This window comes from Zea mays, chromosome 2 (assembly GCF_902167145.1).
Source record: "Zea mays cultivar B73 chromosome 2, Zm-B73-REFERENCE-NAM-5.0, whole genome shotgun sequence".
In the NCBI taxonomy this organism is placed as follows: domain Eukaryota; kingdom Viridiplantae; phylum Streptophyta; class Magnoliopsida; order Poales; family Poaceae; genus Zea; species Zea mays.
In genome coordinates, this window is record NC_050097.1 from 48,484,206 (window position 1) to 48,507,145 (window position 22,940).

Here is a 22,940-nt window from a genome sequence, read left to right on the forward strand (position 1 = left end):
GTTCCAGTTGCAACGTTGTTTGCTTGTTGATTGCAACTAGGTGTATACTCTAATTGAAAACTTGAGTCTCTGTTTTTACTCATTGATTACAGTTGTAATCATTGTTTGTGCTCCAGTTGCAACGTTTGTTGCTTGTTGATTGCAACTAGGTGTATCCTCTAATTGCAAACTTGAGTCTCTGTTTTTACTCACTGATTACATTTGCATGGTGTGTTTGTGTTCCAGTTGCAACGTTGTTTGCTTGTTGATTGCAACTATGTGTATCCTCTAATTGCAAAACTCATGATTGCGTGTTGTCCTGCAGGATGCAAACATACTTGATGTGTTTGTCCCCAGGGTGCAGCAAACATTTGATACAAAAGAAGAAGCCTACCTCTTTTACCTTGACTATGCAAAGTTGGCTGGTTTTAGTGTCAGGACAAAAAGGACTAGTAAAGAAACCACACACTGGGTTTGCAACCGAGAGGGGTTTCTGAAGCCAGGTCAAGAGAATGAGGAGCCTATGACAAATAAGACATCGATGAGAATTGGTTGCCCTGCTATGTGAAGGTGAAGGAGGACAAGAAGCGCAATATTTGGTATTTTCATCATGTTCAGGAAGCACACAATCACAAACTTGAACCCTCACCAAGGATGGTGAGATATATGCATTCTCATAAGCAGAGGGAGGCAGCGTTGGATGACCTGTTTGCAATCATGTCAAAGAGTGGTGTGCCAACACAGGCAGCAATGAATGTAATGTCAGAATTATTTGGAGGCCGTCAAAACTGGCCGTTCACAGAGAAAGATGTCCATAACAAGTAGGTCATAAAAAAAACTGACATCATATCTTTGTGCGATATATTGACAACAGCATCTTCATTTGTTTTTTCTTTTATGGTACAGGAAAGCTGAGCAAGCAAGGGAGGAGAGGGATGGTGACATGGATAAACTGTTCCAATTTTTCAGGGAGTGCAAAGAACACAATGAATACTTTTACTGGGATGTGGATTTTGAACCAAAAACAAATGTGCTTCGGAGCATTTTTTGGTGTCATGCAAGTCAGCGTGCAGAATACAAGGATTTTGGGGATGTAGTCACATTTGACACAACACACAAGACTAACAACAAGCATATGCCGTTGGCCATGTTTGTGGGTTGCAGCAATAATTTGAAAAATGTGTCCTTTGGCCAAGCACTTCTTCGGGATGAAACAATAGACACATTCAGATGGCTTTTTGAGACCTTTAAAAGTTGCATGGGTGGTCAGCAACCTTTTGTGATTCTTACAGGTATGCTTTGGCTACAAAAAAATGCTTGTCACATAATTACTGCTGTGTTGTTGCAACTGTATCTTTGAAGATGATTGCAATATTTTAAACTGCTTGATTGCAAACCTATTGGGGTTTTTTTGCTGATTTTTATTTTTGACAAACAGATGAAGATGCAGCGATGAAGGAAGCAATAAGGATTGTGTTTAACAAGACACAACACCGAAATTGCCGATGGCACATAACCAGAACATGGGATTACGAACTCGAGGAGCTGTACAAATTGCACAATGATAATAATCTAAAGGAGAAACTGCAGTCCCTGATAAACTATCCTCTGGGACCCACACAATTTGAGGTGGAGTGGAATAAACTGGTGGATGAATGTGGCATAAGAGAACACCCTGCAATTGTTGCATTGTGGCAAAAAAGGAAGAGATGGATAGCAACATATTTCAAAGGCATGTACTGTGGGCGAATGACTTCCACCCAGAGATCTGAGAGCCAAAACAGGGTTTTGAAAGATGGTTATGTTAACAATGTGACAAGCCTGCATATATTTGCAAAGAGGGTGCTTGACTCGATTCAGCACACAGACCACATGGATGCTGGGGAATCACACTACTCACAGGTATTTGCCCACACCCCTGAATTTTTTGGTCTGATTGTAAAAAAACTGTTAAACATAAATGATTCCAACTGCTGGTGTGGTGTGATTGCAACTACTGTATAATTCTACCCAAATATCTGTTAAAAAATGTAAACAAAATGATTGCAACTACTGTTGTGTTATAATTGCAACTGCTGGTGTGGTGTGGATGTAAGCACTGAATAACTCTGGGGAATTTTGTTAAACAAACAATGATTACAACTGTTGTCTGGTGTAATTGCAACTGATGGTCTGGTGTGATTGCAACTTCTATATAACTATGCCCAAAAATTGGTTAAACAAACAATGATTACAACTGCTGTCTCATGTAATTGCAACTGCTGTCTGATGTGATTGCAACTGCTGGTATTGATGCAGACTGAAGTTGTCAGAGCCTGCAAATCAAGATTTGATGAGCAACTCAGCAGGGTGTACACCAGGGCTGTGTACAATGAATACAAGAGGGAATATATTAACAGCACAGCTTTTGTGATAGAGCCTGATCCGGGAGTGGAATGCGGTTACTTGGTGAAACATGAGAAAGGCGATGGGACATTTTGCTGGGCACAACACGCATTCAAAGTGGTGGCTGACAAAGCAGCAGGCATGTATAAATGCGAATGCATGCAGTGGGAGCATACAGGTGAGATGAATTGCAACCTCGTTACATTAACAAAATTAAACATTGATGTTCCTGCATATTTACATCCAAATTGCAACAAAAAAATGCAGGTCTGTTCTGCATGCACATAATAAAGGCATTCACCCACCTCCAAGTCCAAAACATACCTGAAAAGTACATTCTGAAGCGATATACACGTAATGCAAGATCTGTGGTTCCGTGGGACCGGCACGATGTGAGTGTTGGTGGTCAAAATGAGACAGAGCAGTCAAGGTTGTCGAAGCTGCTGCCAAAGTTAATGCGACTGGGAAGAGCGGGAAGCAAATCTGATAGAGCATACACTGAAACTATCAGGCACATCGACATGATAACTCCTGGGATTGAGCTTCTACGAACAGCGGAGATTGGTCCGATTGGTCCGGACGAAGCAACAAATACTGAGTTGCAGCAAGATGCAGAAGGACGGCGGAATATTGGTCCCATTGCACCAACACAACAAAGTTCTGACAACAATATAGAACCTGTTGTGATGCCAACTGGACCTACACCACCACCGGAATCGGGCCTGAATCCAGATTCTGCAAACTGCCTCACTGATCTAAGATTGACTGAACCGCCAGTGTCGCGCACGAAGGGTAGGAAGTCTGCCAGTGGGGCTAAATGTGCTAAAAATAGTGTGGAACCTGCTAATCCATACAGCACATATAGTGGTGGTCAGGGCATAAGAGAGTGCCAAACCTGCCATGTTAGGGGGCACTATAGCACAACATGCCCTCAGAACCCAAACAGAAGCAGAGCGGCCGAGAACAAGGACAAAAAGAGAAGTGCAAAAACTGTAGGTTGGACTCCAAGAAAAAGAGGTCGCCCAACAATAAAAAAAGGACTAGATGGGAATCAAGATGAGGCACAGAGTGAGGGGGATGATACACAGCAATCTGGGTGCACTATGGCGGTGCAGGAGTCAGCAGCACACGCGGTGATTGCAAGAATTAGGAGGGCGACAACTTGCCATGTTAATTACCAGGACGAAAGTGATTAAGGATGACTATGAATCTGACTGAATCTCCAATGTAATATTTCAATTTTATCTTATTTTATAACTCTGTGTAAGTTAAACTCAATAATGACTGTGTGACTGTTCGGAAAACAGTGGACACACATGACCAACCAATTGCAACATCGTAGTTGCGCTGATTGCAACTGTATGTATACACTGAATAATACATGAATCTGTGTTATCTGTTTACGTCTCGACATATAATTAAAATATATCTTGTTTTATTATAATATAACAGTTGCTACTACTCATAAACAGGTTTGCAAAGTTTGCCATTATGCTGGTTACCAAAACATAGATATAAAAATGAGTGGTCATGGCCAATTGCAACTACGATTACAATTTCAGTTGTAACTGTAACATATACACTGGTTGCAACTGCCTCATATGGAAGGACTCCACCTCGCCGGTGGGTACAGAACACAAACATATACATTGGTTGCAACTGCAATGGCTGGGATTTTTCAAACAAAATTGGAAACTGCAGTTTAGAGTACGATAACAACTAGATGAATAGACCAGTTGCAAATGGAAACAGTGCGCTGGTTGCAACCTAAACAACATTACTGGATTGTTTCTGGAGATAACATAACACAACTGATTGTTTCTGACTACTGCATAACACAACAGATTGTTTTTGCATGAATCTAATTGTTCGACTGACTACTATCCCATTCAATTGGCAACGGACGACCACCAATTCTAAACTTATCAAGCGAACCAGGAATTTCAGCTTGGTTCAAAGGGTGGAAGATCTCGTAATGCAACAGCTCACATCTGTATATCGGGCCCTTGAACTGCAATGGCATAAAAACATCATAATGGTGAGTGACTATATTATGATGCAAACATAGAAAACACACAAAAAAAGCACCAAAACAGATAGAAAATCAGTTGACAGCATGGCTAACTGGATTGATTTCCTTGGTCATTTTGTCCCCATCATAATATTCCATGTACTTCCATACAAAAAAAAGACAATCGCTTGGACCTGCTTGCTTTGGCACATCAATAAAAGGCCGCCTCCACTTGCTAACTCTGGGTAACTTGAGGTTGGGAACTTTCTGGAAGGCTGCATCGATGATTGGGATTTTGGCAAAGACAGCCTTGTGCCGTTCTTCCTGATTAGAACAATTCAGGAAGTAGTCGTTCGAGTCCAGCACATCAATACGCTTATGGATAAAATTGAAGCAATATACAAAATAGTGAGCACCATCTTTGATAGGGACAAAAACCTGGTGCAAGAAAGGAGTAGAAAACTAATTACTAAAAATGGAAAACATATATGAAAAAAGAAGTTGCAAGAAAAAAGTATAGACAGTTGCAAAGTATGTGTCCTGGTGATTGCAACTGTAAATGATGGAAAGTAAAAAATTGTATGTATGAAAAAAGTGGGTTGGGGAAAAGATCTGCTAACCAATTTTGCTCTTGACAAATCATAGTTTTCGCACTCAGACATCAGATTATTCCATACATATATGAATTCTTCCGTCTCAGATTTATCAGCGTTGAGTACTGCTTCACACGTTGATACATTGAACTGTATGTGTTTTCCAGTTTGGAGAATAAATAAAAAAGAGAAATGATAAATGATTAAATTAGTTTAAACACATAAATGCAAGACAGTATACAAAAAATACATGGTTTTGGAGAAGAAACTTACATAAAAACCAGTGGTCAGAAACACTTTGTATCCACAAGAATCAACCTTGTGCACAATATCATCATGTCGCATGCAGTGCACGAAAAAGTCTATGATTCCTGACTCGCCAAGGGTGTCATTAGAAAAAGATGTTAAAATTTCCTCGCCAGTTAGTCCAACAAGAAGGCCAAACTCCAACAAAATTCTCCTGCATCAACAAAAAAAAAGAAAAAAACATATGGATTAGTGAGAAGAACAGTAGAATGTGCAACTGCTGGTGTGCTGTGATTGCAACTGTTGGTCTAGTGTGATTTCGAAGTACTGAATAACTCTGGGAAATTCTGTTACACAAATATGATTGCAAACTACTGGTGTAGTATAATTGCAACTAGTGTGTTGTAATTGCATGTACTATATAACTCTGTGAAATTCTTTTTAAATAAAAATGACTGCAACTTCTGTTATGGTGTGATTGCAACCACGCATTAGGTGCGATTGCTACTGCTATATAAGTAACTAACTGTTCAAGAAAAATAATTGCTACTTGGTTAGAATTGCAAAATAAAATGTAAATAGCAATTGCAACTTGGGAAAACAAAAAAAAAACCTTTTCAGCTCAGGATCAGATGCGATCTTCCGCCTAAGTGCAACAGCCTTGGCCAGGGGTATCTCAGGTCGATTACGAGGGATCTTGAACGGGGATATGTACTCCCTAGGCTTCTTCAGCACTCTATCACCTAGGCGCTTGAATATCATCCTTTGAAACTCACTGAAATCAGCCTGGCCTACTGAGACTTCGTCTTGAGAAAGTCGGATTGGTTGGGTCAAATTGTTGATATCATCATCAGACTCCGCCGGGAACTGTATATCATCAAATGATGAGCTGGGTCCTGCCTGGCCATCAATGCTGTTCTCCAAACTATCAATCTCAGCTTTGGCCTCCTGACGAAGCATGTTCAACCTGTCCTCGTACTGTTGGCACTGCTCAGCATATTCTTTTGACATTTGTAACTGGAACATCTTCTTTAACTTGGCAGCGGGCACCGGCTTTTTCAAAGCTTTGATGTTGTCCTTTAGCTGTTTCTGGATTGCAACCTGTATCCTTTTCTCCTCCGCATCAACCTTCTTCTCGGCATCAGCCTTCTTCTTCACAACTTCTTCAGCTGCAGCCATTCTCTTAATCTCAGCTTCTTCAGCCTCAGCCTTTCTCTTAATCTCAGCTTCTTCGGCCTCAGCCTTTCTCTTAATCTCAGCTTTTTCAGCCTCAGCCTTTCTCTTATCCTCAGCTTCTTCTTCCTTCTTCTTCTTAGCTTCTTCAGCTGCAGCCTTTCTCTTCATCTCAGCTACTTCGGCCTCAGCCTTTCTCTTATTCTCAGCTTCTACTTCCTTCTTCTTCTCAGCTTCTTCAGCAGCAGCCTTTCTCTTGATCTCAGCTACTTCGGCCTCAGCCTTTCTCTTATTCTCAGCTTCTTCTGCCTTCTTCTTATCAGCTTGTTCGGCTTCAGCCTTTCTCTTCTCAGCCTCCTCAGCTTTAGCATTCTTCATCTCAATCTCAGCCTTTTTCTTCTCAGCCTCTGCCTTCTGTGTGTTGGCAACTTGAATGGACCTATCGCTCCTCCTTGAGTAAGTTATATGATCCTGGTGCAGTTGAGTAGAATAGCCAAATTAACATATTTGTATTATGAAAGTGAATCATTTATATTATAAAAAAAAGACACGAATTGCATGAACATACCTGGGCAGTAGGATGCTGCATCCCAGTGTCCCTGCTCAGAGGCTCCTCTTCTGTCTCAGGTGGTCCCTGTTCAAATTATATGATTAATTGCAAGTTGATATAGGCTATGATTACTACAATAGGTGGGGCCCGATTGCAACTATGGACTGCTTTCACATGGGTATCAGATGATCTTACCACAGGCGGTTGATCATTGCCAGGGGGGTTTGAGGAAGCCTTCCTCTTGCGAACAGCAATTCGTGGTGCACGAGTCGGCTGGCTATTGGGAGGGGACTGTAATTGTAGAAAAAGGGGAAAAATCATAATATTAATCAGAAAAAAGGAGTTGATGGTAATAAAAAAACACGATAAACTAACCTCGCCATCAATGCTTGCAAAGTGCTCTGGGGAATAGATCATTTCCAATATATCATCAATACTTCGGGTTGACCCACGTAAATCAGGAGGTGCTGCCAGGGGAAAGAATAAAAAATATAAATGAAAAAAAGGAATAATCAAGATGAGAGAAAACATTTTTTAAGCATGGAAGACATAGGTAGGCTTACTTCTATTCAAATTTCCCTCTTCCAGATCAATGTCATCACCACACGATGGGGTTCTCGTAAAATCTAAGTTGTCATCAAGATCTCCACCACTGCAATCCAACTGTATTTCTTCACTATCACCTCCTCCAGGTTGGTCTTCCGGTACATTTGAAGTAGTTCCTAATCCTCCATACAAATTTAAAAAAATGATTGAAAGCACAAAGTGATGTATATGGGTAAAATTGCAACTTGTATGGTGGGTGGTTGCAACAATAATATTATACTGTATGCAATAAAAAATACCTGCTCCAGCTCTAGGGTCAATTGCAACGGGACTCCGTATAATTTCTTCACCATCACCTCCTCTAGATTGGTCCTCCGGTGCAATTGAACTAGTTCCTGCTCCTGCAAACAAATTTAAAAAATGATTGTAAACACATATTGATGTGTCTGGGCAAATTGCAACTTGTATGGTGGGTGCTTGCAAACAATAATATTATCCTATATGCAACAAAAAATACCTGCTCCTGCTCTAGGGTCGTTCTTCACCTTCCTCCTGCGCTCTTTGGCAGCTCGCTTCTCAACGATAGCGTCAGCGATAAGCTTCTGAATGCCAGTGTAGCACTCGTGGTGAGCTTTTGCCATAAGGTCGCGGGATATTGTTGAATACTTCACAGCCTTCTGTGCGTACGACTGGGCTTCACTAGTGCTTTCATCAAACGCCTTCAAGATGTTCAGCGCATCTGACTTCCTACTCCTTCCAACTAAATCAGTAATACTCTGACCAAAAGAAGATCTAAAGCTAGGGTACTGGTAAAAGACTGGGGGTTGGATATTGAAGGAAGCATGACCAACGGGATCATGGGATGTGCCAAGCACATCAGCAGATGTCCCAGTAGGTGCTGCTGTTGCTACTGGGACAGATGCTGCTGCTACTGGGTTAGGTGCTGCTGTTGGATTAGGGACTGCTACTGGGGCAGGTGCTGGTACTGGAGCATGTAATATTGCTAGAGCACCAATGGGGACGCCGTAGCACGTGTCAGTGATACTTCTCAACTGAAAGTAAAAAAAACAATGATAAAATGATAAATGAATAACAAATTGCAACTATTGTGGAGTATCATTTGCAACTTACCCTGAGGTGTCCAAACTCAGTGGTCCCAGGAGGAACATCACCCCTGAGATCCATATTTGCTATAGCATCAATCATCTTGGAGTCCAAGAAAGCACATCGAGGGATTGAAAAAGGACTTGTGTCTAATCCATGTTGCAGGTTGTCGACATAAAGCATCTGCATGTTTTTAACATTAGGTAAAAGACACATGGGTATTTTAGGTTGAATTCATATAATGAAAAAAAGTAAACCAAATTGGCACAGGTGCAATAAGCCAGTTGAAATAGCCTCATACTAAAATTATTGCTACTTTATGAACAACATAAATTACAAAATACATGTGAATGTGTGAACTAAGTTATCATAAAAAAATGCCCTCAAATTGCAACTTGTAACATATGACAGTTGTGACAGTAAACATAAAAAATTACTACTTGTGTAATTGGAAGAGTAAGTTGCAAGGGCAAAAATTGAATGTGTGTGTTGAGCTTACAGCTACAAAGATTCCGCATCCACTGATTGGTGCGTTAATGCCTTTCTCAGCAAAATCCTTTCTATAAAGCCGAGCAGCTATGCTCAGCCTGTCTACTACAGCTTTGCACCAGTTCTTGTTGCCAATATTCTGGATGTCCTGAGTGTACTTCACATCATCAATTCTGATCCGAGTGTCAGTATTGGAGAATAGAAGACACTGAAATGCTGCCATGAAAAAGGCTCTCAGGCCCAGCTCACCATTGAGAGTCCTCTTCTGCAATCTATCAGTGATAACAGATATATTGATGCCAGATATGCGTCTATAAGATTTCCCACAAATTTGCACCCCCAGCTCGTCCCGCAGGGCACGAGCATCTGCATCGGACATGGTGGGCGGATCACTGCCAACGTTTGGTAACTCCAAAACACACCAAACACTGTGTTCGGTGATTTGAATCTCTTTCCCACCACCAATCTCTAATTTCATTGTTTCTGGGTTGAGCTTCCGCATCAGCCAGCTAAGCAACTTTCTCGACAATAAATGTGGCTTGAACCTAAGCAGGCCGCCAAACCCCTTAGCAACCACTTCACTTTTCAATTCATCAGATAGAGAATTCACAAGCTTTATAAACTTTCCAGGTGAGCATCGAATAGCTCGTGTCTTAGTTATACCCTTATTTTCATCTCCACCAACAATACCAACATTGTCATCACCAGACCCATCGCCACCAGGAACAAACTCTGTGTCTTTTTCATCATCACTTTCGGCATCTTGTATAGGAGGGACTTTCAACCTTAATCTCTTCTTCCTTTCCTTTAATTCATTTTTATCTAATTGCTTTCTTTTGTTTTCAACACGGGGAGAACGACGGACAGCATGAGCGCCTTGCTGGCCTGATACATTCTGATCTTTATCCATTATAAAAAACACTGAAAAAATGAGAATGCAAAAAACATGAGGGCACAAACACATGGTACAGATCTCATAAACCAAAAATTGCTAATCAACAAACTAATACACACTAATGCTGCACAATTACATTAGTCCTGGGACATAATTGCAACATGCTACATAAGCCAGTTGCAACAAGACTGCTAAAAAAATTACTACTGGGACAGTTGCAACAGTGAATTTAAACAAATAACTAGTTGTATACGAGCACAGTTATAAAAGACAGTAATGATGTATGTGGTCTGAAAGTAAAAATTATACAGTTGCAACTTATGTCATGGACCAGTTGCAACAAAATGTACACTGCAGTTACAATAAAAGTGGAAACATCTGAGATTATAACCTAGAACACAAACTGCTTGTTCAAAAATGAAATGTATCCGCATTAACCTAGATTATAACCTAGAATACAACAATTAATAATTCCAATCAACGAATAATAATAGTTGCAACACTTGGGGAAAAAATGGGGTTTACCTGTCTATTACCGAAAATAACAAAACAAATCCAAAAAATGGGGACAGAGAAATGGGAGAGAAATCGAATGCGCTTACACGGCGGTCGCGGGCGCAAACTACTCCGGCGCGGGACGTTCGCGGTCTCTGACGGGAGCGGAGGATCCGTTCGCGGAGAAGTGTGGAGGGGGCCGGAGCTGGGAACGAGCGGGAGTGTGCGGGATGGAGGAAGACGGGAACTGGAGCGAGCGCACAACGGCTACGGCGAGGGCTAGGTCGCCGGGGAAGAGAATGGATTGAGACGTACGCGGAGGGCAAGGAAAGTGGAAAAGGCGCAGTCGGGCGCGGGTAAGTGAAATGGCAGCGTCGGTTCGGCTTCGGGGATAGGTTGGGTCGGACCATGTGCACATGAGCGCGTAGGTTGCGCCTGGGTGCATTCTCTATATTGAATGCACCCAGGTGTAATATATAAAAACAGTATATATATATATATATATATATATATATATATATATATATATACACATATATGGACAAAACGACTTATAATTTAGAACATAAAAGATATATAGGGGGTGTTTGGTTTCTAAACTAAAACTTTATTTAGTTTCCATATTTTAGAATTTAGGAATTAAAATAGAATAAAAATGAAGGGACTAAAAATTAGTCTAGAAACCAAACACCTCTATAATATAGTGCTCATAAGATCTCTCTTTTTTACATGCCGTATTATATTATTAGTTTTGCTATCTTTGATGAGCAAATATGTCATCAACATGAAGTTTCCTTTGTGTTCTTCTGAATGATTGACTGGACTGATAATAAAATAATATCACAAAACGGAGAAGAGGTTGTTCGGAGGCAAATAACGAATAAGAGCAACTAAAGATTGCTAACATGCTTAGTTGCAAAGTTGGTCACCTTCTAATGTACTAGTACAAGGGATTCCAATTAGTGATATAAACATTTGGGCCTATCGGCCTCCCAAACTGTAGCTACGTTGAGAACCTGAGAAAAAGACTACCGTGGAAAGCGAAAAGCTAACTTCTTAGGGGTTGTGTTTGATGCTGACAAATACCTCTCCATTAACCTGCATATTTGTTTGTACCATGTGGGTGTACATGCTATATGTGGGTACCCATCAGTAATTTGATACTATTAAAGCTTAGGTATTGTTTGGTCCATATATTTGTAACGTGATGGGTAACTGGTAACATTAAATCATATTTGTTTAAGTTCAATTGTAATCAAATACCACACTAAAAATTGATATCGACATATTCAAAATTATTACCATCGGTATTTAAGTCGAGGGCGAATTATTATCATTGTCATTTACGTTAAATTTTGTGAACCAATCAGCATCTAAGACTTTTGGGGAAGATGGCAGAGGAAAAAAATTCAAATATCGATCAATGAGGGCTCTTTTGAACGTAGACACTGTGACGTCTAAGAGCAGTGAATTAAAAAACTTAAAATATACTTCTCAAACTAGCCTTTAATTTTACCTTAGACAAAACCTCGCCATATATATGTATATGTAACTATGGCTTTAACTAAGTGTGTTGATATCTTCACCCGAAAGGATTACACAACATAGGTTCCAAACCTATAAGCTAGTCTAACAACTAAGCTAGAAAGTTAAATCACACAACCAATATACATAATATAAATGAGAAAGCTAAAGAGCGATAGAGATACAAACTCCCGTTCTTCAATATCGGTATTTGTATCAAGGTATCGAGAAGCGCGCAAGCTTCCTCTAGTATGTCCACATGAGGTCCAAACTCTTTGTCAAATAACTCTATTAATAGCTCTGAACCTTTCCCACACGCAAGTGAATCTCCTAAATCACCTTTCCTAGATCGCTCCCTGCCTTCTCCACTATCGAATTTTTAGACAAAATGCCATGAGCCTCGTTTTCTCCACTACTGTCACACCCGGTTTTGGAAGGCAAACCGAATGCGAACCATGTACGTGTCAGTATCAGAAACTCATGCACACATCGATTACATAATTGGACATCATCACACATTGCTCAAAGTAAATAGCGGAAAGGTACTTTATTACATCAAGATGTCCAAGACATCCACAGAGTCTATAACATAGTCATTAACATTATCAAAGTGCGAAATACGAAACGTAGCAGATAAGGCCTTCACATGCAGCTGACTGGGGGTTTGCCACTAAAATAACTAGAACTCGTCGTAGTCCTGGAACTCCTCAAAGTCCTCCATGTTGCATACTGTCGGCGTTTCGACCCCGGGGGGTCCCTGGACCGACGAGTAAATTGTCGCTGCGTGTCCTAGCCCAGATGGTTCGGCGCGAGACGGAACACAAGGGGGAACAATAAGGGGAACCGCGGCTCGTGTTGTCCTGCGCCCAGGGCGGATGCGCTTGTAGTAGGGGGTTACAAGCGTTCGCGAGGGAGAGAGAGAGAGAGCCTATCCGTCAGCCCGTTCTCCCTCGCGGCCACCTTCTCGTACGAGGGCCCTGGACCTTCCTTTTATAGATGTAAGGAGAGGGTCCAGGTGTACAATGGGGAGTGTAGCAATGTGCTAACGTGTCTAGCAGAGAGGAGCCAGAGCCCTATGTACATGCCATCGTGGCAGTGGGAGAGGTGCTAGAGCCATGTTCATGTGATGTCGTGGCCATCGGAGGAGCGCTTGAGCCCTGTAGAAGCACAGCTGTCGGGGCTGTCGGGTCCTTGCTGACGTCTCCTTGCTTCCGTAAGGGGCTGAGAACCGCCGTCGTCATGGAGCACGCGGGATGCCATCATTACATGTTTACCGGGGCGAGCCAGATGGGATGCCGGTCTTGTTCCCCGTAGCCTGAGCTAGCTAGGGGTAGGGTAATGATGTACCCCCCTGCGGCGTGGTCGGTCCGAGCCCGAGGTCGGGCGAGGCGGTGTCTCCTCCGAGGTCGAGGCTGAGTCCGAGCCCTAGGGTCGGGCGAGGCGGAGACCGTCCTCCGAGGTCGAGGCTGAGTCCGAGCCCTGGGGCCGAGCGAGGCGGAGACCATCTTCTGAGGTCGAGGTTGAGTTCGAGCCCTGGGGTCGGGCGAGGCGGAGACCATCTTCCGAGGTCGAGGTCGAGTCCGAGCCCTGGGGTCGGGCGAGGCGGAGACCGTCTTCCGAGGTCGAGGTTGAGTTCGAGCCTTGGGGTCGAGCGAGACGGAGACCGTCTTCCGAGGTCGAGGTTGAGTCCGAGCCCTGGGGTCGAGCGAGGCAGAGCTTCCTATGGCGCCCGAGGCTGGACTTGGCTGCTGTCAGCCTCACCCTGGCGGGTGGCACAGCAGTCACAGCAGGGTAGGTGGCGTTGTTTTCCTGTCAGGTTAGTCAGGGGAGGGGCGAAATGACTGCGGTCACTTCGGCCCTGTCAACTGAGGAACGCGCGTCAGGATAAGGTGTCAGGCGATCCTTGCATTGAATGCTCCTGCGATATGGTCGGTTGGCGTGGCGATCTGGCCAAGGTTGCTTCACGGCGAAGCCTGCCTGAGCTGGGCCTCGGGCGAGTCGAAGGTGCGCCCGTTGCTTGAGGAGGCCCTCGGGCGAGGCGTGAATCCACCTGGGTCTACTGTTCCTGTCCGAGTCTGGGCTCGGGCGAGGCGAGATCGTGTCCCTTGAGTGGACGGAGCCTTAACCTGAATTGCGCCCATCTGGCCTTTGCAGCTTTGTGCTGATGGTGATTACCAGCTGAGTTTAGGAGTCTTGGTGGTACCCCTAATTATGGTCCTCGACAGTAGCCCCCGAGCCTCAAAGGGAGTGTTGGTACTCGCTTGGAGGCTTTGTCGCAATTTTTTGCAAGGGGACCGGCCTTTCTCGGTTACACTTTGTTCCGGTGGGTGCGCACGAGTGCACCCACCGGGTGTAGCCCCCGAGGCCTCGGAGGAGTGGTTTGACTCCTCTGAGGTCTTAGTGCCTTTCGTGATGCCTCGGCCGGTCTGGTTGTTCCCTCATGCAATCTGATTGTAACCCGGGTGCATGGTCAGGTTCCGAGTTCTCGGGCTGGTATGTTGACGCTGTCAATGGTTTGGCCGGAGCCGGGTTTGCGAGAGCAGCCCCCGAGCCTCTACACAGAGCGAGAGGACGGTCAATGACTGACTCGGCTTTTATCATACGCCCCTTCATCGCCTTTCCGCAAGGAGGAGCAGAGGAAAGCGCCATGTTGCCCTTGGAGGGCGCCAAACATGGTGTCTCCAGTGAGTTGCTAACGGGTGATCCGAGTGGACGCCCGTGCCCCGTTCGATAAGGGTCGGCTAGTGGCCCAGAGGCGCGCTCCAAAAGTACCTGCAGGTGATTTGCCGGACCCGGTCCCGTTTGATAGGGTCCGAGGGCTCGATGCCTCCCTCTGATGGGATTCCATTATAGAATCGCTCCTGCTGGTCTCGGAAATGTCCTAGGGTACCTCGAGAGCGTAGCCCGAGCCTCGGCCATTTATCGGACGTACCCAGAGTCATCCCTCGCTCTGCGTGTTCTAAGGCGGCTGTCGAACCCTTCGAGGGGCCAGCCTTCGAACCCCTGATCAGTAGTGGGTGCGGAGCCCGAGTGGCCTGAGGCGGCTGTCGAACCCTTTCGAGGGGCCAGCCTTCGAACCTCTGATCAGTAGGAGGGCTCGGAGCCCGAGTGCTCTGAGGCGGCTGTCGAACCCTTCCGAGGGGCCAGCCTTCGAACCTCTGATCAGTAGGGGGCTCGGGGCCCGCTTCCTTCACGGAGAAGGATCCCTTTCGGAGTATCCCCTTTCCCGGTCCCTGTAGCAAGAGAGAGAAAGGGGAAGAGGAAAAGGATACATAATTTAACGACGTGGCACACCTTTTTTGACGCGGTCATCATGGCGGAGGTGAAGCGTCGCCCACTTCGCCTGCCAAAGGTGTCGCCTGCCCTACCGCGGAGTTAATGCGATGGGACGAGTGGTTCGCTGGGCAGCCATTGCGCGAGACGTTCGAGGAACAGAACACGAGCGCGTCGTCTTCACGCCGTGGGAGAGGGCTCTCTCGCTGTCCCAGGAGGGGACGTGAGCCTGCAGACGATTTGACTGCTGCTTCCGCCCGCCTGCCGCCGCCATTACTGTCGGCCCACTTTTGGCCATATCGACCGTCGCGCCTTCTCCCACGGCTGACTGACCCGTGACCGATGTGCTCGGTTTGGCACTGTTGGGCCATGCGCAGGGTTGCCTCGAGTCGCGGCACCGGTTTCGTAGTTGAGGAGGCGCAGCATTGGCGTAAGTGGCGGTGCAGTTTTTCGCACATAGTAACCGGCGCGCCAGTTACATGACGTGTGGGCCTGGGCCGCCACTCTGGATGCGTCGAAGTCGAAAGGGTGCATCCCCTTGGTGTAGTTGCATGCCGCCTGCATGGCGGTCCGCCCCTTCACCCGCTGGTTTGGGCGAAAGCGGAGGAGTGCTTGTAACCGCTGGGCAGTTACACGCTCCGCGCGTGGCGGTTTGGCTTCTTCTGTCCTAGGCCAGCTTGCATGTCGTGTGGGACCCGGCCCCCATGTCGTAGGGGGAGGACCCTGGAGCGCGTTGGTGAAGACTTAGTCCGCGACGCTTGAGGACGCGAGTGAGGAGAGTCGCCTTTAAAAAGGGATCGACCCCCCGGGTGGTAGCCACGCCTTCGCACTCTCCTCATGCATTGCGTCCTTCCGCCTTCCGAGCCCCTGGATGGGGAGCGCCCGTGTTGTCTTCGTCTCGTTGTGGGAGGAGCGCAACCTCGTGGAGGTTGGTACCTTTCAGCCATCGCTCGGCTTCAAGGATTTTCATCAGGCAGCCCGGCTGCATCCCCTCACCAATGGTCACCCAAGACGGTGACCACCAGTTCGATGGTGGGGAGAAGCAAGCCGGGTTGCAGCCTTTGCCCCGCCCTCAGCTTCAAGGATCTTAATCATCCTTGCTGGGGCGGAGGGCGAGCTGAGCCGAAGCTCTACCTCCTATACAGGCCGGCGGGCCACCTCCTCCTTCAGCAATCAGGGGAGAGGGCACTCACCAGCCTAGCGGAGGGGGCGGACTTCGACAACGCGGGGCCGATCGGCCGCAAGCGTCGTCAGCTCCAGCATGCCTGGTTCGCTGGCTCAGCTGGCTCTAGCACAGCTTCCGGTGCCACCTCCCACCGCTGGGCGGAGTGTGGCTACCTGCCCGCCGTACGGGCGGCTGTTGCGCCGCGCGTACCGGGGGACCGTCCAAGACGTCGCACGCTGCTAGGGTGGTGTTCGTGTTCTTGGGTTGTCCTGCCCTTGCTCTGGCACGACGCCTCCGCGCGAAGGTCGGTGCTCACCCGTCTGGGAGGACTTGAGTGGGTATCTGCCGATGGGCTGGTGGCTGCTGTCGTCGGTGCGGAGGTGGTGGCCGCCGGAGAAGGCTTCTCCGCCGACGAGATTGTCGGTGCCATCTGCGCTACGGGCCTCCGGCTCTTTGGCTTTGATAGCTTGTCCTCGCCCCTCGAGCGGGGACGTGGGCGAGGGCCTTGTCGCAGCAGCGTCTGCCCTGAGGTCATCGCTGCTGCTGTTTGGCCGCCCGGAGCGGAGGTCGTTGTTGCTGCTGCAGGAGTGGGCGGCGGCGAGCCACCTGGAAGTTGTCGTCCCTCAGGCCCTCCGATGTGGGGGGTTGTTTGTACCTGCGGGAGTGGAACCGGAGTTCCGTCTGTAATGGCATCTTGAGTGCCGGTGTTTGTTCATTGCGGCTGTCGGGGCCTGAACATCTGCGTATTTGGGCGTAAAGTCGTGTTTCTTCCTCATTTCGAGCACCAGGTCTCGCCTGTCGGCTAGCTGAACCGCTTAACCAAGTGTGAGTTGCCCTGCGCGGAAGGTGACGAGTGAGGTATCTGTATCCCGGAGGCGTAGGAGTCCCTCGGCTTGGTCGACCTTGCCACTCAAGGCTTCTCTTGCTCAGTTAAAGAGAACCCTCGGCCGCTCTACGATGAGCCGGAGCCAGAGGCATCGGTGTGAGCATGGACAGAGGCGGAGTTGGCTCGAAAAGAAGCTTCGTCGGCCAGAGCCTGGCCAGGTCATCCACTGGCAGAACCAACCCTGGAGTCGGGCTGCCGAGGCCATGAGCCGGGCTGGCGTCCTCGGGGGACAGCTGGCTGAGGCTACGGAGCGGCCGGTCCAGCCGTCTACTCGGGCCAGGTTCCTGGAGGAGATCCTGGCGGCGATGGCTCAGGCGCAGTGTTGACATCTTCCTTTGAGGTGGAGATCCTCCGACCGTGTTGCTGTCCGAGGCCGGGTCGGATTCCGCCGAAGGTGGAGTCGATGCCGAGGGTGCTGCTGCTCCCCCTATTAATGTCTGAACCTGCAAGAACAGTTTGTCTGTAGTGTGCGTATGTTTTTTGCGGCCGCCGAGGCCCAAACATATCAGAGTCGTGTTGTAAAGTTGCGTTTCTTTTCCCTTGTTTCGAGTATCAGGACTTGTTTGTCGGTAGCAGAATCGCTCATCCGAGCGAGAGTTACTTTTCACGGAAGGTGATGAGTGAGGTATCCGTATCCCGAAGGCGTAGGAGTTCCTCGGCTCGGTCGACCTTGCCGCTTACGTGTACTCTTACTCGTTCGCAGGATTCTGTTATCGATATAGTCGAGAAGGCACGAAAAATCGTTTCGGCAGAAAAGTTTTCGAGCGTTAAGACTTGTTCGGTCAGCTGAATCGCTTATCCGAGCGTGAGTTACTTATCACAGAAGGTGATGAGTGAGGTCTCCTTATCCCGGAGGCGTAGGAGTCCCTCGGCTCAGTCGGCCTTGCCGCTTACGTGTACTCCGTCGTTTTCAGGATCCCACTATTGAAGTAGTCGAAAAGCGCGAAAGACGTTCTGACAGAAAGACTTTTTCCGAGGAAAATTTTGACGCAGAGGGGGTTCCCCCCTTCTAGCCCCCGAGGGAGGGTCAGGCTTTGCCGAGGCAAGGCTGACCCTTCCTTGATGGTTAGACTTTATTTGTGTATGTAAAGAGAACGAGGCATATGAACGACTTAAAAACATTTTAAGGGTAAAAGCGACGTAGTTGTCGGATGTTCCAAGCGTTGCTGTAGACCTCGCCTTGACTGTTGGCCAGCTTGTATGTTCCGGGCTTCAAAATCTTGGCGATGATGAATGGCCCTTCCCAGGGGGGCGTGAGCTTGTGGCGCCCTCGGGCGTCTTGTCGTAGCCGAAGCACCAAGTCCCCCACCTGGAGGTCTCGGGACCGAACCCCTCGGGCATGGTAGCGTCGCAGAGACTGCTGATACCGTGCTGAATATAGCAAGGCCATGTCCCGAGCCTCTTCCAGCTGGTCCAGTGAGTCTTCTCGGCTGGTCTGGTTGCTTCGGTCGTCGTACGCCCTTGTCCTCGGGGAACCGTATTCTAAGTTTGTGGGCAAGATAGCCTCGGCCCCGTAGACTAGAAAGAACGGCGTGAAGCCCGTGGCTCGGCTTGGCGTCGTCCTCAGACTCCGGACCACCGAGGGGAGTTCCTTCATCCATCGCCTGCCGAACTTGTTGAGGTCGTTGTAGATCCTCGGCTTGAGTCCCTGCAGAATCATGCCGTTGGCATGCTCTACCTTCCCATTCGTCATGGGGCGAGCTACGGCGGCCCAGTCCACCCGGATGTGGTGGTCCTCGCAGAAGTCCAGGAACTTCCTGCCAGTGAACTGGGTGCCGTTGTCGGTGATGATGGAGTTCGAGACCCCAAAGCGATGGATGATGTTGGTGAAGAACGCCACCGCCTGTTCGGACCTGATGTTGTTTAGGGGTCGGACCTCAATCCACTTGGAGAATTTGTCGATAGCGACCAGCAGGTGCGGGAAGCCCCCGGGTGCCTTCTGCAAGGGACCGACGAGGTCCAGACCCCACACAGCAAACGACTAGGTGATGGGTATTGTTTGCAAGGCCTGAGCGGGCAGGTGTGTTTGCCTTGCGTAGAATTGACACCCTTGGCAGGTGCGAACAATTCTAGTGGCGTCGGCCACCGCGGTTGGCCAGTAGAAACCTTGTCGGAAGGCGTTCCCAACGAGGGCTCGAGGTGCTGCGTGATGACCGCAAGCCCCCGAGTGTATTTCTTGCAATAGCTCCTGACCTTCGGCGATGGATATGCATCGCTGGAGGATGCCTGAGGGGCTGCGGTGGTAGAGCTCTTTTCTGTCACCCAGCAAGACGAACAACTTGGCGCGCCACGCCAGTCGCCGAGCCTCGGCTCTGTCAAGGGGTAGCTCTCCTCGGTGGAGATATTGCAGGTACAGGGTCTGCCAGTTTCGATTAGGCGGGACCCCATTCCGCTCTTCCTCGACGCGCAGTGCCTCACCCTCGGCGACCGAGGGCGCCTTGGGCAGGGCCGAGGCCTTCTCGGGCTCGGGCGTGTCGTCGATCTTGACGGAGGGTTGATGTAGGTCTCGGGAGAAGACGTCCGGGGGAACTGTTGTCCGCCCCGAGGCTATCTTAGCCAGCTCGTCCGCAGTCTCGTTGTATCATCGAGCGACGTGGTTGAGCTCGAGCCCGTAGAACTTGTCTTCCAGGCGCCGAACCTCGTCGCAGTAGGCTTCCATCTTCGGGTCACGGCAGTGTGAGTTCTTCATGACTTGGTCGATGACAAGCTGCGAGTTGCCACGAGCGTCGAGGTGCCGAACCCCTAGCTCGATGGCGACGCGCAACCCTTTAACCAGGGCCTCGTACTCGGCCACGTTGTTGGACGCCGGGAAATGGAGGCGCATCATGTAGCGGAGGTGCTTCCCGAGGGGTGAGATGAAGAGTAGGCCCGCGCCCGCTCCTGTTTTCATCAGCGACCCGTCGAAAAACATGGTCCAGAGTTCCGGTTGGATCGGAGCTGCTGGAAGCTGGGTGTCGACCCATTCAGCCACAAAGTCCGCCAAGACTTGGGACTTGATGGCCTTCCGAGGGGCAAACGAGATTGCCTCGCCCATGATCTCCACCGCCCACTTTGCAATCCTACCTGAGGCCTCTCGGCACTGGATGATCTCCCCCAGGGGGAAGGATGACACCACAGTCACTGGATGAGACCCAAAGTAGTGTCGCAACTTTCGCCGCGTCAGGATTACCGCGTACAGTAGCTTCTGAATTTGCGGGTAGCGGATTTTGGTCTTAGACAGTACCTCACTGATGAAGTAGACCGGCCTCTGGACGAGCAATGCATGCCCTTCTTCTCGTCTCTCGACTACGATCGCGGCGCTGACCGCCTGAGTGGTTGCGGCTACGTAGATCAAGAGGGCTTCTCCAACAGCGGAGGGCACCAGGATGGGCACGCTTGTAAGGAGCGCCTTTAAGTTCCCGAGGGCTTCCTCGGCCTCGGGGGTCCAAGTGAAGCGCTCGGTCTTCCTTAAGAGGCGGTACAGGGGTAGTCCTCTTTCGCCGAGGCGCGAAATGAAGCGGCTTAGAGCCGCAAGGCATCCCATGACCCTCTGTACTCCTTTCAAGTCCTTGATGGGCCCCATGTTGGTGATGGCCGCAATTTTCTCCGGGTTGGCCTCGATGCCCCGCTCGAAGACGATGAACCCTAGGAGCATGCCTCGGGGGACTCCGAAGACACACTTCTCAGGATTAAGTTTTACGCCTTTCGCCTTGAGACACTTGAATGTCGTTTCAAGGTCAGAGAGGAGGTCGAAGGCTTTCCTCGTCTTGACTACGATGTCATCGACGTAAGCCTCGACCGTTCGACCAATGTGCTCTCCGAACACGTGGTTCATGCACCTTTGGTATGTCGCGCCTGCATTCCTCAAACCAAATGGCATAGTGATGTAGCAGTACATGCCAAAAGGTGTGATGAAAGAAGTCGCGAGCTGGTCGGACTCTTTCATCCTGATTTGGTGATACCCTGAGTAGGCATCGAGGAACGACAGGGTTTCGCACCCAGCAGTGGAATCCACGATTTGGTCGATGCGAGGCAGAGGGTAGGGAACTTTCGGACATGCTTTGTTTAGACCAGTGTAGTGTACACACATCCGCCATTTCCCACCTTTCTTTTTCACAAGCACAGGGTTGGCTAGCCATTCGGGATGGAATACCTCTTTGATGAACCCTGCAGCCATCAGCTTGTGGATCTCCTCGCCTATGGCTCTGCGCTTTTCTTCGTCGAATCGGCGCATAGGCTGCTTCACGGGTCGGGCTCCAGCTCGGATATCCAGCGAGTGCTCGGCGACATCCCTCGGTATGCCATGCATGTCCGAGGGACTCCACGCAAAAACCTCGACGTTCGCACGGAGAAAGTCGACGAGCACTGCTTCCTATTTGGGGTCGAGCTCGGAGCCGATCCGGACTTGCTTGGAGGCGTCGTTGCTGGGGTCGAGAGGGACGGACTTAACCGCCTCTGCTGGCTCGAAGTTGCCGGCGTGGCGCTTCACGCCTGGCACTTCCTTGGAGAGGCTCTCCAGGTCGGCGATGAGGGCCTCGGATTCGGCGAGGGCCTCAGCGTACTCCACACACTCCATGTCGCATTCGTACGCGTGTCGGTACGTGGATCCAACGGTGATGACCCCGTTGGGGCCTAACATCTTGAGCTTGAGGTAAGTGTAGTTGGGGACCGCCATGAACTTGGCGTAGCATGGTCTCCCCAGCACTGCGTGGTAGGTTCCTCGGAACCCGACCACCTCGAACGCGAGGGTTTCCTTTCGGAAGTTGGAGGGAGTCCCGAAGCAGACGGGCAGATCGAGTTGCCCAAGGGGTTGGACGCGCTTCTCGGGGATGATCCCGTGAAAGGGCGCCGCGCCGGCCCGGATCGTGGACAGATCGATCTGCAAGAGCCCGAGGGTCTCGGCGTAGATGATGTTGAGGCTGCTGCCTCCGTCCATGAGGACCTTGGTAAGCCTGACGTTGCCGACGACGGGACCGACAACGAGCGGGTACTTCCCCGGGCTCGGCACGCGGTCGGGGTGGTCGCCTTGGTCGAAGGTGATGGGCTTGTCGGACCAGTCTAGGTAGACTAGTGCCGCCACCTTCACCGAGAAGACCTCCTGGCGCTCTTGCTTGTGGTGCCGAGCCGAGGCGTTCGCCACTTGCCCACCGAAGATCATGAAGCAGTCGTGGACCTCGGGGAACTCCTCTGCCTTGTGGCCCTCCTTCTTGTCGTTGTCGTGGGCTCTGCCACCTTCCGCCGGGGCCCGGCCTTGTGGAAATAGCGCCGAAGCATGACGCACTCCTCAAGGGTGTGCTTGACGGGACCCTGATGATAGGGGCATGACTCCTTGAGCATCTTGTCGAACAGGTTGGCGCCTCCGGAGGCTTCCGAGGGTTTCTGTGCTTGGCGGCGGCGACAAGGTCTGCGTCGGCGGCATCGCGTTTCACTTGTGACTTCTTCTTGCACTTCTTCTTGGTGCCGCGCTGAGCAGACGCCTCGGGGACGTCTTCCGGCTGGCGCCCCTGAGGCTGCTTGTCCTTCCGGAAGATGGCCTCGATCGCCTCCTGACCAGAGGCGAACTTGGTGGCGATGTCCATCAGCTCGCTCGCCCTGGTGGGAGTCTTGCGACCCAGCTTGCTCACCAGGTCGTGGCAAGTGGTGCCGG

The 22,940-nt window shown here is 49.2% G+C and overlaps 1 protein-coding gene across 1 annotated transcript; it reads left to right on the forward strand.

Annotated features, from left to right (window-relative positions):
- Window positions 1-302: 302 nt before the first annotated feature.
- Window positions 303-3,767, forward strand: LOC103641880 (protein FAR1-RELATED SEQUENCE 5-like). The gene is made up of 5 exons (XM_020549286.2): window positions 303-800; window positions 886-1,271; window positions 1,418-1,881; window positions 2,278-2,542; window positions 2,632-3,767. Exons 1-5 carry the CDS (start codon window positions 634-636, stop codon window positions 3,558-3,560), a joined length of 2,211 nt encoding a protein of 736 aa, XP_020404875.2. The 5' UTR covers window positions 303-633; the 3' UTR covers window positions 3,561-3,767.
- The last annotated feature ends 19,173 nt before the right edge of the window (window positions 3,768-22,940 follow it).